The sequence below is a fragment of the Symsagittifera roscoffensis genome, chromosome 8, assembly GCF_963678635.1.
Source record: "Symsagittifera roscoffensis chromosome 8, txSymRosc1.1, whole genome shotgun sequence".
In the NCBI taxonomy this organism is placed as follows: Eukaryota; Metazoa; Xenacoelomorpha; order Acoela; family Convolutidae; genus Symsagittifera; species Symsagittifera roscoffensis.
In genome coordinates this window covers 36,289,082-36,308,142 of record NC_087069.1, presented here as the reverse complement: position 1 = coordinate 36,308,142, position 19,061 = coordinate 36,289,082, and the positions used below count along the sequence as shown (strand labels likewise).

Below are 19,061 nucleotides of genomic sequence, written 5' to 3'. Positions count from 1 at the left end.
AAATTCAAACTTGATTCTACTGATTTTGTTAAAATAGTTGTTAACCCAAAAAAAAAGTCTACATTCCGATTTGATAATGCTTGCTAATTGCAGGCATAAAAACTGTTTCGTGAAAATTGAGAAAAAAACTTCATATCTCGAAAACTACGAAGAATTGAGCAGCCATCTTTGGAGCCAAGATTCGCAATCCCTGAGAGTACTCTGACATTTTGAACCCCAACTACAGGGTTCAGAATTTCAAACTTTGAATAATTTTTAAAACTTTTAAAAAATCAAAAATACATCATATCTCAAAAATTTGAAATGTCATGTTTGGAGGCAAGATTCGCAAAGCCTGACAGACCCTCACAATAAAGATGAAACCTTCAAAATTTGTTCTTCGACTCTAAAAACAGAGACAACAGAGATTCAGTTGGAAAAAAAAGCAACCAACGCAAGTAAGCAGAAACAATTTCAAAACAAAATAGATGCCCTAAATCTCTTTGAATTACTGGAACAATTTATGACTGGCACTTCTTCGTTTACAAGTCACAAATGACCCAATTTGAGGAAACTGATTCAATAGTTTTCTCAAATTGTAATTTTTTTTATTTCGCTGGGAAATTTGTAATACCACATTCGAAATTAGAAGTCGAAAGTAGAGTTTGCGTTCTTTAAACAATGGAAATGCATTGAACATAAATCAATAGTCAAACCATTGAATTTGAGCCTGAACGGTTCTAAAAACTTTTCCCGAAAAAAAATCATCACGTTCTATAAAAGAGTCTGGACTACGTTCATCGAATATTAAAAAGATCACTTGAAAACTCTTTCAAAAGCGCCTTATCTTCAGTAAGGCGCAAACAAATATCCCAATCACGGATAAAATTTGAGACAATAAATAATGAGAGCGACCGCTGCGCTCTTGTAAATAGGCGAACTTCAAGAAAGATAAAGAAAACTAAAAAATTGATTGAAAGATTTCGACACAGGCGAAGCTGCGTTTCGCACCACTTGCAATCCAAAGCATAAAAAGCGCTAAGTCGGAAAAAATCAAAAAACCGAAAATTGAAAAAGCTAGATCTATCAAAATGAATCAGGCTAGTTTTGAAACAAATATGCCCAGACAATAGACAGACAACTTAGCATGCCAAAAAAACTTACCAAGCGGTAACAAAGCCGAAAACACATTAGCGGAAATCCTTTAAGCCAAACAAAAATCAACAAGACTAAGACTAAAAGTTAACTCCCCCTCGCCCTCAACGCACACACAGACACAAAACTTTATTTGCTCGTCAAAATAAATAATATGAGGCCACTAAACCGACATACTAAAGCCAAAAACTATAAAGCCAAAAAAATAAAACAAAAAAGCCTCAAAACAACTTTAAAATTACAAGCGAGTAACGCGGGTCCGGTGCTTGGAATTTTTGACAACTCATGAAAAACTGCACATACTGGAAACAAGAACTAATTTGCAGCCTTTGAATGTACTCTGACAGCACTTTGAGTGTACTCTTATATTTTTTTTCAAATTTTGAAAAACCAAAAAAACGTCAGATCTTGAAACCTTAAAGGGTCTTTGGCGAAATCTGGAAGCTAGAGTTGCAACCGCTAAGAGTAACCTGAGAGCACACCACTAAAGTAATGGGAATTTCAATTTTCGTGAAATATTTTAAACCTAAACTTCCCGAAAAATATTGAAAAAATCATTAAAAAACGCCATATCTCGGAAACTAAAACGATACGAAGACTTATATTTGGAGGCGAGGTTTGCAACGCCTGAGAGTACCCTGATAATAGGTTTCCTCACTAATCGTTGGGAATACCTGATTTTGTAAGTTCTTTGAAAAAAGTCGAAGAAATAAAATGTCACACCACGAAAGCATTTGAGCGGTCGCTTTTGGACGCAAGATTTGCAATCCCTGAGAGAACTTTCATAGAATCCAACTTCAGGGCTGAGGATTTTTAATTTTTTTGATTTTTTTATACTGTTCTCTAAAAATTGAAAAAATAAAAAACGTCATCGCGAAAAATACAAAGAATTGAGCAGCCATCTTTGGAGGCAATATATGCAATCCCTGAGAGTACTCTGACAGCCCCCAACTACAGCGTTCAGATCTTCAAGATTTGAATATTTTTTGAAAAAAAAATTGAAAGAAATCATCAAAAAAATCATATTGAAATTTAAAAATCATAAAAAACGGCATATATTCAAATTTACAAGTTCTTTGACCAATTCTGAAAAGACGCAAAACAGGTCACATTTTGGATACTGAAAGCATTTGAGCAGTCACATTTGGATACAAAACTTAGAATTCCTGAGATTACTCTCACAGTACTCAATAACAAGGTTGCGAATTTCAATCTTTTCAATTTTTTTTTTAAATCTAAGTTCTCTGGAAATTGAAAAAAAAAATCAGAAAAGAAAGATTTGAGCAGTCACAAGACTCGTAATTCCTGAGAAAACCGTGACAGCACCCAACTACAGCGTTCAGATCTTCAAGATTTGAATATTTTTTTGAAAAAAAAGTTGAAAGAAATCATTAAAAAAATCATATATTGAAATTTAAAAATCATAAAAAACTTCATATATTCAAATTTACAAGTTCTTTGACCAATTCTGAAAAGACGATAAAACAGGTCACATCTTGGATACTGAAAGCATTTGAGCAGTCAAATTTGGATACAAAATTTAGAATTCCTGAGATTACTCTCACAGTACTCAATAACAAGGTTGCGAATTTCAAAAAATCTTTTCAATTTTTTTTTAAATCTAAGTTCTCTGGAAATTGAAAATAAAATCAGAAAAGAAAGATTTGAGCAGTGACAAGACTCGTAATTCCTGAGAAAACCGTGACAGCACCCAACTACAGTGTTGGCAAAATCCAATTTTTAGAATTATTTTCTAAATCAAGTTTTCTTAAAATTTTTTGAAAAAAAAAATAAAAAAACGTCGTATGTCGTCAGCTATAAGGATTTGGGTATCCATTATTGAAGACCAAACTTGCAACTCCTGGGGAAACCCTGACACTATCCCAATTTTGCGTTGCTTATTCTGAACTCGGTGAAATTAACACTGAATTCAAACTGGAAAATCGAAAAGAATTCTGAATCATTCAACTACGATGTATCTTATACGTGAAAAAAAAAAATTTTTCGTTTAGCATGCAAAAATAATACGTTGAAAAACTTGAGCGTGGCGAGATAGTGAAATTCGTATATAAATAGATAAAAGATTAAGTCCACCTAAACCTCAATACACACACGCACACACAAAAAAAAAGACAAGCGAAAAAAATACGAAGTCAAGAAATTACAAACAGCCGAAGTTAATCAAAACACTGAGAGCAACTACAAAGTAAACTGCGTATAGAAAAAAAAAACAATGATAAGATGTGGCGGAAAAACTTTTGACCATCCTTTGAACTAAGTTATTCACTGGAAAATCATGTAGTACCCGATTGCAATACCCTTGCTTAAATGCTTATGCTTTTTTTAAAAAAAAAAAAACAGGTGCTGATCGGATTCGAGCCTAGGCCCAAAGAAGTCAGCTAGTTTTCGTAGCAGTAGTTAAATTTGAATTTTCAAGAAATGGAGCGTATTTGTTGCAGAATTGAATGCTGCACAAACTATTCAATGACTTTGTTAAACTAGTTTGCTAACCCGAAAACAATCTAATCCGATTTGATAACGCTTGCTAATTGCAAGCGTAAAGTTATCCCATTAAAAATTTGAATTAATGAAAAATTTTTCAAACACTGCTAGGCGTTCAGAAAATTAAAGTGCATTTTCACTAAAATTAAACCAAAAAATCATCATGACCTTTATAAAAGACAATCACTTCGTTCTTTTACACTTACAAAATCCGAACCTTCAACACAATTCTGAATTCGACCATTGTCTGCATTCTGTTTAGAGGCACTGTGGCATGGTAGCGAGGTTGCAATCATATAGCTGGTGGTTCAAAATTTGCATGTGCCATACAGTTTGCAAGCAAGTGAGTAATATTTTAACAAACTAACGAACCTTCGGATAAGGCTTCTCGCTGCTAAATGTTATACAAAAATAGAAAGAAAAAAACTTACTGATACTGATGAAAATCCCTTCTGATTTGTATTACTCTGTTTGTGCTTCGGCCCATGTTTCGTTTCCGCTTGAACAACCGATGAGTTCACATTGTTGCTGTGCATTTTCAGATTTCCCTTCATGTTCAAAATACTCTGCATCTGAGTCTGTTGTTGATCAGTGTGATTTGTGTTGAAGTTGCGCGGGAGGTGTGGCTTCGTGAACAGTTGCACCGGACACTGGCCAAACTCCAGAACCTTTAATAACACATACACACTAGCTGATTTAAGGAGGATGGGGACTGGAACTCTTTAGAAGTTTGAACCCTTCACTATGCCCTTACGTTTAGGTACGGTCGTGCAAAAGCTGGATAGGGCCCATACCAGCATTATATAAATACATCAATAAACCATACTGCGGGAATTAAGTCAAGTCAGCATTTAATGCATTGTCATTAAAAGTATTTACTTCAACCGTCCCTCCTGTACAACAGCACTAATTGAATTCTCTATGAATTGCGTCTTACGCTGTGATCTGCAACCCAGTATACAAAGGATAGAGCTCCTGAGCAGCGCGAAGCTTATCTTAGTCCTAATATAGTTTATTGTTTCTGCGTAGCTTTCATGCCTTTTTTCACTAAGTTTTTCAGCTATGCGCTGCATTGTCCGAGTAGCTGATGGTGCGGCACCACCAGTGCAGCCAAAAATGAGCGGGCAGAAGCTGCTCTGTTCGACTTGTAGAACTCTGTTGGTATTTTGAGTTTTTTAGTGATTCGTGGTACTTATAGGCGTCTTTCAGTAGTCTTCGTGAAGTTTTTGCGTGCGGGTTGAAGACTTTGACATCAAAAAAGGTTCGGCTAAACCTTGAGCCCCATAACCCATTTGCTTTTACATCTAGTCGAGCGTCTTCATCAGTTGTGGTTGAATTGTTGACAAAGCTCTCGCCTTGCAACGACTGAAGTTTCGGCTCGATTTCAGCATCAAAGCAAACCTCGCTAATGAGGTTGGCAAAGGTATCTCTGATTTCGTTATGCCTCATGTGGGTGTATCCACCCTTTCACAGTGAAGGACGTGGGTAAGGTCGAAATAGTGGAATGTTGGTTGGTTCCCATCTATATCTGAGATAAATTCCATCCCGGAATTCGGATTTATTCAGGTTAAAATTATATCTGCTAAGTGGCAGTGCATTAACCAGTTTGAGGCTCCTTTTTCGGAGGCCAGCTCAAGTGCGTATTTTTCATTGTCAATCAAGTTGTTCAAAATGTTAGTTCTCTTTTGGTTTGTTCTTTCGGTTTTAAGTGTTTTAATTTTTGTATAGATTTTTTCTTGCTCAGACATAGCTGTTAATGGGTCCTATGTGTCTAGGACTGACGATGTTTTAATTGAACATTCTAGAAAACTCTCATAGTCAGAAGGTAGCTTGATATTTAGACCACCCATTTTCAGTGGTTGATATTATCTTTACAAATTAAATTTGGAATGATATTTTCCTGCAATATCTTCTCGCAGGCCTGCATGTTTTCTTGGGATAGTTGTAGCAAGAAACGATAATTTTTCGTGTACCCCTTTGGTGTAGCAGGAGTACACGTTTTGTGGTGATGTTTTCGTGATCTTGCCAAGTTTTGTCAGTATTTTATTAAGTTCTTCTAACTGAGTTTCTAAGAAAGTTTTACATTCAGCCTCGGATCCTATGACAGAACCAAGTACTCTGGCCCCTTTCTTCATTTCAATTTCGGTCTTTTTGAATCTTTTTATCGCCTCATTGTATTTTTCATCTTTTACAATGAGCTGGCATTTCGATTCCTTTACATGATATCCTAAATACTTTCCGTGTTTGATAATGTTGCAAGAAATCTTCGCAGGCTTTCAACTTTCCGACTGCGTTCCTATCGTCTGCATACCATTTCTGTGTTAGGCTGTTATCGTTGACTAGTTTTATTAAAGGTAAAGTGGCTAGCCCGTACATTGCCATTGCTAATGGGTCTCCTTGTGTAGTTCCTTCTCTAGATGGGATAACTTTTAAATATACGAAAAGTTTGGATGGATTAGAGTACGAGTTCTGTATAGCGGGTAGTATAGAAGGGCATATGTTTGCCATGTGTTTCAAAGCCAGTTTAGGGAGTTAAATGCATTTTCCGCGTCTATCAGTAATATTGCATCTGAATCTGTTTTCTCGTATTGCTTCCTAAGCGTATGAATTGCATATTCGATGCCACATTTTTGGCCAAGTCAAAGTTGTTAATTCGATCCGAGTACCATAAGTTCGCTTTTTAAGCACTTTGTGATCGTTCTACCCATTATTCTGAGGATGACTTCGCCTATGCCAATTGGCCTAACTCCTGGGTTTTTATCAAGTGGAATTAGTCGACAGGCATTATATGGTTCAAGAAGCTCATGACTTAGTATTTCTGTCAATATTTTCTGTGCGATTTTCGCTAGTGTCTTTGATATTTCAACTGACTGTTGACCAAAGTGCGTTAGTATGCGTCTCCACTCATTTGCATCCAGACCTGAGGGTCCATGAATACCATGTGTTGTCATGGCAGCCTTCCTAATTTTCTGGGCGTTTATTTGGTTATAAAATATATAACCCTTCACTAGCAAGAGTTGAAAAGCAATCTCTCATCATTTACCATCGTGTATTCTTTCAATGTAACTATGCTACGTTTCTAACTAGGTTAGGCTTCATACTCGAGTTCAGATTCTAAACAGACTGTGGCACCTCGAAAACAGAAGCGAAAAAACGGAGCTCCAAAAAAGGCAAAATTTTTTTAAAAAACTGCCCTAATCTAATATAGCAACTAGGTCGCTTGTGTAAAGAACATAAAACAGCGCAGTACACCCACTTGTGTTTTGAGTGCATTCACAGTATTGCCAGTGTATGATCCACTCTCCTTCAGGGCCTGTTCGTAACCCCCCTCGTACGTGAGTGGGTGGAACAGATTGTCCCACTGGTCGGCCACTGGACCCTTCTGCTTGTAGCCGAATATCAGGTCCACCCAGTGGTGTAGGTTGTCTGAGACATACTCACTTTCAAGTGCTTTCCGGTTCATGTCGATGAAGCTTTTGGCCGAACCTGGCAAAATAAAAGCAAATCATAAGCGAACAGTTAATTAAAGTATTACTGATCGCGGTTATTTCAGTTCTGTTTTTTTACCTCTTACTGGCAGAACAATCACACAAATAGATGAGATAATTTCAACCTTAAGGACATTAAGAGGAGAATAGAGCATGACATACCAATTGAGCAGACAATCTAACGCATGTAATAATTATAAAACTAGTAGATAATCTGGCACTATTCAATCAAGCCAAAGCAGAAGTGGATCTAAGATTTTTGCTTCGACTTTTCGCAAAAAAAAAGTGGGAAAAAAACTATGGCGTAGTTCCTTCCCACTCTTTTGAGAGTAGCCAAAACAAAAATACTGGGTCCAATTCAGTTTTAGTTTTTTGTGGGTTTTTTTTCCAGTCAAATTTGCTTTTTCCAATCTTTTAGCTCAAGAAAAACTCACAGGGGTTCAAGTGAGGTATCATTTTAGAGCCCTTTCAGTCGTGATATTGATCCTACAAAACATGAAAAATATGTTTTTTTTTGGCTCTTTTCTTTTGAAATGATACTTTGGTGCGAGCATTCTGTGCTAATTGCACAGCAAACCAGCTACTGTTTTTTCTTTAACAAAACTCAAAAATTAACTCAAATCACTAGCTAAAACACTAATGCTGCCAAAAAATATCCCTGTCTCAGAAAAAGGCCAGTTAATTCATGCGCTCATATTTATTACCTTTAGCCCATGGGGGAAGTATCACGTGGTTGATCCTGGCCCCGTCGTCCCTCACTCCGAAGTCCAGTTTCCTGGTGTTCATCAGAAACTCCCCATCTCCATCGAAGAACTCAGGAATCAACTAGAATCAAGTCATCATTAGCAATCAAGTTATTTATTTAACAGAACACAAGAAAATTTAAGAAAAGCACTATGACTAATATTGGAATTAAGGTTGGAATGCAGATGCTCATGAATTAAACATCCTCGCCTCCATTTGGCACAATTTTACGACATCAATTTTTTTATTGATGTTGAGGGGCAGCGGGTCTAAAGAAACTCTCCAAAAAGCTCAAAATCATTTTTTTCTTGATCTTTTTGTCATCTATTACAAAAGATATTTCGAGAACCTTTTCCCAAAAAAATGAAGTTACTTTAGTTAAATGCTATCAGAAGCTGATTTGAGGCTGCGAATCGATCCTTAAAAAATGGCTGTCTAATTCTTTATAGTTTCGAGAAATCTTATTTTTTCTGAATCTTAGTGGTTTTTTCAAACATATAAAAATGACAAAAAAGTTTATTTCTTTTGATTTAAATTTAAACTTCTACTGCATAATCGGTATCATGCTAACGTTGTAGCCTGAAAATAGCAAATTGTAAGTTAAGATTCCTCTTTACCGCAAATTTTAGAATGATTGAGGTTTCGAAGCCAAAAAAAAAACGTTACAAATGATTTCAACTAAGCCTATATACATGGCGAGATGATTCGATATTGCATTATAGAGCAGCCTAAAGCTAGTCTTGACAAATTATCAAATTTTAGATTTTCCTTAACATAAGTATTTCAATATTTTTTATTATAAAAAGTTATTAATACGACATTTTAAATCATTACTTTCAATGGTAGGCTCGCAGTGGGTATTTATTTTGCCCTTCGTCTATTCTCTGCTTAATCATTGAGTTTCTTTAATAAATGTTTGATGCTGTAAGAACATGATTTAGGAGAAATATGCTCTGACGTTCTTTCTTTGGTGCAGAAAAATTTGATAAGAAATTAATTTTATCGACCTAATAAAAAGCGACAAATTTACCCTTTTTTAAAAGAACGTTCCTCTCTCACAATAAAATTATATATCCTCCATCCCCGTCTGCGAGTGAAATAAAATCAATGCCCTCTGCTACAGGAACACACAATTTTCCTTTTATAACTGATTTTTTTATTTCCAAAAATCACAAAACATGATTAGAGCCAACTGCAACAACAATGATCTTCTAATTTACATCTTATATAAATTCCAAGATATACATACATCTGAAGTGTCTGAATGAACAGCTGAGAGATAGGCTTACTTTGACAAAACTACAAAGAGTTGCAAAAAAATTGGAACAGACAGAATTAATTGAAAGGAGCAAATGACCGAATTCAGAGAACTTTTACAAGTAAAAGCTAACTTTCCTGGCAAATTTTAATCTCAATGTCACCCATAAATTCAAATATGCATCTCAATGATTACTCTTCAGTTTATTGTTGTCCGAAAATTTTGTTTATGTATACCAACAAGTTGAAGGTTGACTGACCTCTTTGAAATCATGTGGACAATAATTGACATTATTCCACAGTTCTGGGATGGAGTGGAAAGTCCTGTCTGGCTGATCTAGATGGCCATTCTGCAGACACAACACACACTCCGGCACTAGTCTCACCAGATAGAACAACACAAAGGCAGGCGCAGAGTAGTGAGTGCCGAAGAGGAATTTGGGATCTGGCATTTGCTCGTATCGTTCCTATTAAACATTGTAGTGAAGCTTACAAGCTAATAATAATTATCTGTTCGAGCTTCGGTGAATTTGCACGGTGAGCTCTTGAGACACTGTCATAGCTGAATCTTGACGTGGCTCAAACTGCTCATAAATAAATGGGCTACACAGAGGCAAAACTGAGCTTCGCATCACTTGCGAAGCAAAAATCTCATAATTTGCGATTCTGTGACAATTATTTTAAAAAATCATGAACAAGATACCATGCGTTTTTCAAATTTCCTGATTCTGTATAGGGAACCAGAAACCTAGGAACCGATTAACAGTGGAGTTGCTTGATAAATAACTTATAACAGAAAAGAAAAACACAGCCAACAGACAGTTAGCAAAGAGTCAATCAACGCAAAGAAACGGAAAAAAACTGACTTCTACCGAAAATTGGAGTGTTAGATATAGTTTTTATTCCACTGTGATAGCTGAGAAGTAAATTCCACTTTCAAAACTAGAAGCAGATCACGTTTTTCGTTAAGCTCGATCACGTTGAAAGCCGATCACGTTAAGCTCATTGAATTTTCAGAACAATTTTGTACTGTCACTTTTTTTGATAAAATTAACATAATTTGAGAAAATATAGTGTTAAGTATAGTTTTTACACCACTGGGATATCTGAAAAGTAAATTCCGCTTTCGAAACTAGAAGCTCATCCCGTTTTTAGTGCCCTTTATACTTTTGCTGTTCGATAGTGGAGTTTGTCTTCTTTTTAACGGAGGAAATGAACTGAGCTTGAAAACATAGCCAAAGTTAAACTGCGAAAAATCAAATTTGAGCATGAAAAAACAATTATCACGACCTATATAAAAGTCTGAGCCATGCTCATTAACTCTTGAACATAAAACTTAAGCAAACTATAAAACAGCGAAAATTCAACCTAAACTTGAAAAAATAGCCAATCGAAGATGAACGCATGCAATGAACGCATGCAAACATAAAAGACAGTGACTTTCTTGAAAAAATCTCAGCTTTCGAATTTCAAAGAGAAAAATAGATACCCTTTAAGCTCTTTGAATTTCTAGAACGATGTATGATTCGCGCTTTTCAGATTGACACTTTTTTGAAGAACAATTTCAGATTGACACTTTTTTGATAACGCTATTCGGGAAAACTGGATCAATGGGCAAATTTTTAATTATACTGGAAACTCTAAAAATTGAAACTCCCCTTCTAAACTAGAAATCGTTCACGTTTTTAGCGCCGTTTTTCGCTTTCTTAATTGAGAGTGCAAATTATTTAAAACTTAAGATGAATCTGAATTCAACACAAAAACAGCTTTTATACCTAAGTGCATTCATAAATACATTAATATGTATGAATGCACATCTGTAGTTCTTAGTGCATTTAAAGACTTTTTCATTTAAAAAAAAAACAGAAAAAAATCACCAAGACCTATTTAAGAGTACTCACTACGTTTATGGCGTAGTATTCATTACTTTAAAGCTTCATCGACAAAAACAATTTCAAAAAAGCTTAAAAAGCAAAATAAATTAAGAACAATTTTGGAATTTTTTTATTAGTAATTTTTCGAAGACACCTGTTAATTCCTCAATTTTCAACGCTTTTGTTGAATTCTCTCATCACATCACGCACAACAAACGAACGGATCCAAAAAAACTGACTGCAAATTGTATAAATTTTTCAACGTTCAAAGAAAAACATTTCACGGGAAGCTCCTTGAATTTTAAACACGGTTTATGATTGGCACTTTTTTCTAAAATTATCCCAATTAGAAAAAAATTCACTTTTGCTTTTCGATAATGGAATTTGTCTTAGAGTGAACTTGGATAGAAATCGTAAGTCATGCAGGAAAAATTAAATTTGAGCGTGAACGAATGGTTATTTTTCATGAAAATAGAAAAAAAAACAAAAAAAAAGACTTATTTAAGTGAAAATCATTTCCTTCTTTTAGACTGAAGAAACAAAATTGAAAAATGCCAAACAATTCTCAGTAACCATCAAATCAATTCGATTAGCAAGAACCATAAATAAAATTTCACAACACGCAAAAAAAAACTTTTTACGCAGCTGCGAAACGAAGCTTTGTAGAACTTGAGATGCACCAAAAGTATAGTATAGCAAACTAACCCACAGAGAAGATTCAAAGACCGCAGAAAAATCGATATTTTTTAAAAGAAAAGAAATAATCTATCAAAGTTTCCATTTCTTTGACTTGATTTGGTCCTAAAATGAGTTGCTTCTGTGAAAACATGCCAAAAAATCCAAAAAACATTAGCAGGAACCATTATAAGCAAATACAGTCGGTTGCAGTGCAAATAGAACTGATAGCTGCGACTGCAGAGAGTTCTTTTTTAAATTCATTTTGGAAAACCATAACTTTTTGAAAACCTAAAAAACTTCAAGCGAACATTCCCTCAAATAAAGTCGATAATAAGTTGCCAAAAATTACAATCTATGCCCACTTCCTTCAAAATCACAACATGAGAAAAGAAACAAGATTCGAAAGTTTCATATCACAGATAAAGGACACAAAAAATAAACACTATTTTGCCGTTTTCCGCAACTTACAAGGCATCCACAAATAGTATGGACGACAGCCGAAGAAAAAAACGATTTTGCGGAAAAAACCAAAAAATAAATTATTCTATCGAAGATTTCATATCTTTGTCTTGATTTTGTCTTAAATAAAGTTTCCAGGAAAAACATACCAAGTAAGCCACAAACCATTAGCAAGGACCATTATAAACAAATACTGTCGTTTGTAGTGCGAATAGTACCGATAGTTGCGACTGTATTCATCGTAGAAAAAAAAATCTTTTTTAAATTGAACTTTAATTAAACCATAACCTTTTGAATACCTAAAAAATTTCAGTGTTCAATTTTTCAAATAATATCAAAAAAAGTGAATCAAATTTCAGCCTATGCGCAGTTCCATAGCAATAAAAACATGATAAAAAATCAGTTCGAAGAATTATATAAAACTTTCTACGACACACACAAAAAAGAACAATTTTCTGAAGAGCGGCGAAACAAAGCTTCGCACATCTTGCAATGCAATACAAACAAAGCATTGCAAAATAACCGAGAGATAAGATACGAAAACCGCGAAGAACAAAAAAAGAAACATCAAAAAAAATAATAACCGAATTTTTCATCTTTGTTTTGATTTTGTCTTACATAGCGTTTCTTCTAGGAAAACACGCCAAGAGAGTCAATTGAATCCTAATTGAGCATCGAAATAAAAGTTACAAAGCGGTATTAAAACCGACAACACCTGAGCAGACACTCAAAAACATAGCCAACAGTAAAGAGTCAAAGAAGGCAAGTAAAACAGAAAAAAAATACGGACTTGTTTTTTTTAATTTCAACTTTCGAATTTCCAGGAAAAGTAAAGATGACCTTACAGCTATTTGAATTTCAAGAACAATTTATGATTGATATTTTTTTGATGAAATTAAACCAATTTGGATCAGAAAACTGGATCAGTAGGACAATTTTTTATTCCACTGGTAAATATGAAAATTGAATTCCACTTTCAAAACTTAAGTCGATCACGTTTTTTGTGACCTTTACACTTTGGCTGTCTGATAGTGGACTTTGCCTTCCATTTAACAAAAGAATTGAACTTGACTTGAAAAAAAATCATCAGTCAAACAGCGAAAAAGTAAATTTGAGCCTAGACAAATTTTAAGAGTTTTACTTAAAAAAAAATCATCAGCACCTATATAAGAGTCTCAACTATGTCATTATGCATCGGCTCAATAAAACATTTACAGAACATCAGTCAAACAGCGAAAAAGTAAATTTGAGACAAATTTTAAGATTTTTCCTGAAAAAAAAAACAAATCATCAGCACCTATATAAGAGTCTCAACTACAACATCGACTCAATAAAACATTTTCAGAATCTCAAAAAATTTAACACAGAGGCGAAGCTGCTCTTTGCAAACACAGCGCGAACAAATACCAAGGATCAGCTTTAAAGGGGTTAAAAAAAGAAAAAAAAAACTAATTAGTTTTGAAAAATAAATGACCTCTACGGGAAATAATCATCAGTCATCGGACCCTACACATTTGTGCCAATGAAGGTTTTAGAAACCAAAGATAAGCGACAGAAAAGGGCTTCAAATTTCACAAAACCACAAATTTGCTTAAGGCAACCACACAAACTTTGCATGTAATAAACTAGAAAAAAAAATTTAAAAAATTGTTGTATATATTATATATTTCAAAAAATCTCGATATATTTTCAGTTTGAAAGATTCCGAAATCGAATTTTAATTAAAATTTTATTACATGAAACAAATTATTTTTTTGGCGCATTTGATGAAGTAAAAAAGCAATACTGCCTCCAGCTTCAAATTTGCTCCAAAATTATCACTTTCACATTGGCGAAAGTGCCACCAAAATAAGCACTTCTATTTCCGACTAAGGTTGGAAAAAATTGCATCGTACCATCACACTACGCTTCGCTTGTGTAGAGAAATCTCTCATTTTCCTCATCAAATGACTCGAAATGAGGCCGCTAAGCCCATAAGATCTAAGCTGAAACCTTTTAATGCTAATTAATAAAAAAAGAGAACAAAAAAACCAAAAGACTGAAATCAAAATTGGTATATTGCCAAACCAAAATTAAATAAATTTTAGAACTCGCAATTTAAACGCAGACGAAAAAATTAAAACAAACTTTTGAAATTAGAAACTGATCACGTTTGTTTGCGGCATCTGCGCTTTCGTAATTGGATAGCGCAGTTTACCTATCTTTAAGAAAATGAACTTGAATTGAACGAAACGTGGATATAAAAATAATTGCATTCATAAATGCATTAATCTATGAAGCACTTGTAATTAGAAGAGTATGTTTTGCTCTATCACACACGTTCTTTCACGACAGGCATGAATGAAAAACGAAATATTAGAACGCATGAATGAAAAAAGAAACCATTTGCATAGTTTCGCGCACTTTTCCGGGCTCTTTCACAATTTTCTGGGCTCTTTCACTTTTTCCGGCATCTTTCTCTCAGAAAGAACAAAAACATACTCTTCAACAGTTAGAACAGAGTTGAAGATGGCTTCGGGCAAAAGAACCGCCATCGGGCACTTCGTGCCCTCAAGCCGGGCTCTTTTTCCCTTCATTTTTAGGGCATCTTTCAACTATGTTCTAACTACTACTTGGAGCATTTTAAAAATGTTTCCTAAAGAAAAGATTTAAGAAATCATCATTCACTGCGTTAATAACTCTTAACCAGTAAAAAAAATGACCGAAATCCAACCTAAACTAGACTGGCCCAATTACAACATATAACACGGAGGCGAAGTTGCACTTCGCGTACACAAGCAAAAATATGACCGACAACGCAACTGGGAAAAACTGAATGAGTAAAACTTTGAGTCTACAACATTTCTTAAGTGACGCACGGCAATTATGAGTCTACATACTTGCTAAGTGACGCAAGCAAATTATGACGCATTAGCAGTATCAGTCAATTTAAAAAGAAATTTACTAACTAACATGCCTCAATTTATAGAGCGGACGCATTTTAACTAGTATACGAATAAGTTCATTAAAAACATGCAACCCTGCTGAGGTTCGAACCCTCTTATTTTGCTGCTGGTCTCCTTCCCTACCTCTACGCTACAGAACCATAACACCTTGAAGCTAAAGTGCAATTTGTAATACAATAGTGTGTGTTAATATCCTTAGCATTTGCTGTACTTAATCGCTGGTTATTGATCTTATGCATATACTGCAATAAAAGGGAACTTTCAAAAAGAGCACTAATATTTGCGACTTAGGTTGGAAAAAAAGTGAGTTCGTAATATCAAACAAACTTTGCTTGTGTAATCAATCTAGCCTTAAAATCCGTAAGGTATCCAAGGTTGTATAAGCAAAAGGCAAGACGCCAGCTTTACTTACTCGAAGACTGGCGAGTCTGTCTGCGTTTAAGGCACCCACAGGCTTCGACAGGTCCCGAAAGCTAACAGGCTTTTCCAGATCTAGAAGAGCACATAAAAACCAATTAACAATTGTTTGTAACTTGTCCCGATTCCTTCGAGGTTTCACTACAACTGACATTTTATAGTAAACACTGCTCTAGATTTTCATTCGTTGACCTGCTGTTTACCTTATCAATTTATACCTTTGACAATACAAAAATGCCCCCCAACAATGGAAACGTTTGCCACTACAAAAATGCACCCAACAACATTTATAGCTGCTGTCAACATATTGTTATCAATATCGGTGACCTTGAGTGCTTTTAATGGTCGCACAAACAACAGCTAGTTTTTCACACTGTTGTACTTTCTTTATGAGATCGTAATTACTACAAAATGAGCAAATATAGGCTTATCAACTTCATTACAGTTCGTTGAAACAAAAACGATATGGCAGTTGGAATCCTTCATGGACGAAGACCTGAATGCGCGAAAATGTTATCAGTCAGAACTCAATATTGAGTTAGCAGAACTCAATATTCATAAATTCAAAGGAAATCAGCGATAAAATCAGTCAGTTTTAGACAGTTTAGAATTGGTTGAGAATTTTCGCGCATTCGGTCCTTTGCGCATGAAAATAGCCCCCGATAGGGTCAACTATTTTTCATTAGCTGTAAAAAGGACAAGCCGTTTTTCAAAAAATATCCCACTCGCCTAACTCTTTTGACGTGTAGTCACTGATGACCCATGGGAACACAGGATACTGGTGGATGTCATTAATACTCCGGTCGGCCAGTCTGAAAAAAAAACACGTATCCAAATCAAATAAATAGGAAAGCAATCAACACTTTTCATTACATCATTTTTTAAAACGAGGATATTTTAAAGAAATTTTAAATAATAAAAATGTCTTGACCATGAACCTGGTATCTTAAGCGATAACTTTTCGAAATATTATATCAAAACCTTCTAAAAATTATAATTGATTCCAAAGGTTTAATAATACACAGAGGCGAAGCTGAACTTCGCATCACTTGCGATACAAAAATGAATAACGTGGCGATACAAAACTGAATTTAAAACAAATGAAAAGAAAAATGAAAAAGCCTTTTGCCGTCTCGAGCAGATGGGTCATATCTACGCCGGAACGGTTGATTGAATTTGAATTTATACACAGAGGAGAACGCAAGAAAACAATAGCGAGAACACAAACAATAGTGAGAACACAAGAAAAAAATCAGCTCTAGAAAATGGAATACGAAAAAAGAGAAAGAAATAAGAGTAAGACAGATGCGAAGCTTCGCTTCCCAAAAACTTGCGAGAACACGACAAAAAGGAGCTCTAAAGCGTGCAATAATAATCCTCGAAACAATAAAAATTCGTCTACCTCTGATATTTGAACCAGCGACCTACAGATTAAGAGTCCCAAACACTATTCACTAAGCCACGGAAGCTTAATAACACAGTCTAGCTTAATAACACTAAGCCACAGAAGCTTAATAACACACTAAGCCACGGAAGCTTAATAACATCTTGGAAGGTTCGTAATAACACACTAAACTGATCGCAAGTGTAAATTAAGGAAGCATATGAAGGATTTCAGGCTCAAGGAGATGAGTCCTGTGAACAAAGGTTTTTACGTAAAAAAAAGTCTAGTACCCGATTGCAATACCCTTGCTTATCGCAAGGGTAAAAAAGTGACGAACATCATGAAAAACTAAAATAGCAAAACAAACAGTTGGAAGAGTAGTGTTAATGAACTCGAGGTAGACCGGCTACGGCAAAATGGGACGATATCATCCTACGGTTAGTTCTGTATCGAATAGAACCGATGGTTTAAAAAAATCAACTCAAGAAAACAAAAAACTGAAACCCAAACCAGCTTAAGATAAATAATAATTGTTACACAGACAAAACGTGGAGCTTCGCTCCGAAAGCAATACAGCAGAATTATATCTGGGCAAGTTAACCGGCAGAAAATGAGCCAAAGTCATTCAATTGAAAAATTAGGTTAACAAAAACGGTGAAAAAAAAATACATACAGCTTGAATAATCATTGAAACGAGAAAAACGAAGTCGAGCCAAAAAATGTCAAAGTTTGATCATCAAAACATTTTGAAACTCATAAAAATTTGAGACCCCTCGAAGCTTTTGCACGCAAAGGAATTTTTTTCGCTCTTCAAAGGTCAAAAATATGTAAACCGAAACCGCTAAAATCGAATTGAAACTTAAAGCAAAACTTAAAGAAACTCTAACTTCAGAATCAAGATGAACCATTTCGAATAGTTGGGTATTCAAAAGCCATTATGTTCAAAATATGTCTGTTAGTTGTAGAAATGACAGTGTTAATAAAAGAATTGTTTCAGTGATTTCGTTAAACAAGCTGTTGACATGTAAAAATCAAAGAGTTCTCTCAAATCGTCTCTTCACTTTTGTTACCGACAGTAGTCTCAAGAAAATATTTAACCCGTGTAAGAACATTCCCGCTTCAAGGAGAAGTTTTCAAACTTAGCCAACAGACAGTTGGAAAAATGTCAAAGAGAGCAAGTAAGCAGAAAAAATACTGACTTGTTTTTCAAAAAATCTCAACTTTCGAATTTCGAAGAAAAATATAGATGGCCTCTTTGAGTTTCAGGAACAATTTATGATTGACTAATTTTCGATAAAATTAACACAATTGAGAAATACGTTCATCGACTCTTAAAAACAAGAGGACCAAAATATAATAAAACAAACACTTGGAAAGTGTCAATGAAATTCTATTTAAAAAACATCATGTTGAAGCTCTAACTTTCAAGAATATGCTAAACACTTTTTCATAAAACTAGGCCAATTGTAGAAAAACTTATCAATACAGTAATTTTCAATTAGAAACTGTTCGCTAAGATTTAAAACGGCTCTTCACTCCCCCCCCCCCCCCCCCGCCCCATATTCAAATTTTCCACTTTCTTAGTAGCTTTACGTGTGATTTCAGCTGAATGCGTGATATTACAATCTAGAGCCAGAAGAAAAAAATCTGTTCACAATATTTAATTTGTTCACCAAATTTCATTGCAGTATGACAACGTTAACATACTTTTTCAAAATTGATTTTCACATGTGGGGGAATGTGGAAAAGAACCCTTGCAACAGCCGAAAAGTCTGATAACTCCTATTTGGAACACCAGTCAAATTTCGGATTGCAACCAACAAACATAGCCAATCGAAGATTGGAAAAGAGTAATGAACGCTATTAAACAAAAAAACACTGACTTTCTTTAAAAAAATCTCAACTTTCGAATATCAAAGAACCAATAGATGACTAGAACTTTTCTGATGACATTAACCCAACTTTAGAAAACTGGATCAATAGAAAAATTTTTTATTCTGCTGGAAACCTAAAAATTAACTTCCACGTTTAAAACTAGAAATCTTTCACGTTTTTTTTGCGCCATTTCCACGTTCGTATTTGGAGAGTGCTATTTCCGTCACTTTCAGCAGATGAATTTCAATTTATTTTAAAAAAAAAAGCATATATACCTAAGTGCATCAACATTTTAAGACTTTTT

At 34.8% G+C, this 19,061-nt stretch overlaps 2 protein-coding genes across 2 annotated transcripts in view; one reads left to right on the top strand and one right to left on the bottom strand.

The window, feature by feature from the left end:
• The window catches only part of LOC134852828 (estrogen receptor beta-like), a 488,151-nt gene that overhangs the window by 212,653 nt on the left and 256,437 nt on the right, over positions 1–19,061 (top strand). The gene's annotated exons all lie outside the window — the stretch shown is intronic.
• Positions 1–19,061, bottom strand: part of LOC134853420 (BEACH domain-containing protein lvsF-like) — a 51,130-nt gene that overhangs the window by 28,819 nt on the left and 3,250 nt on the right. The window contains exons 8-13 of the mRNA XM_063869418.1: positions 16,228–16,310; positions 15,494–15,573; positions 9,386–9,592; positions 7,829–7,949; positions 6,893–7,122; positions 4,068–4,304 (exon numbers count right to left, since the gene is read on the bottom strand). Of these exons, the coding sequence (XP_063725488.1) occupies positions 4,068–4,304; positions 6,893–7,122; positions 7,829–7,949; positions 9,386–9,592; positions 15,494–15,573; positions 16,228–16,310 (958 nt within the window). The remainder of the gene's footprint in view (positions 1–4,067; positions 4,305–6,892; positions 7,123–7,828; positions 7,950–9,385; positions 9,593–15,493; positions 15,574–16,227; positions 16,311–19,061) is intronic.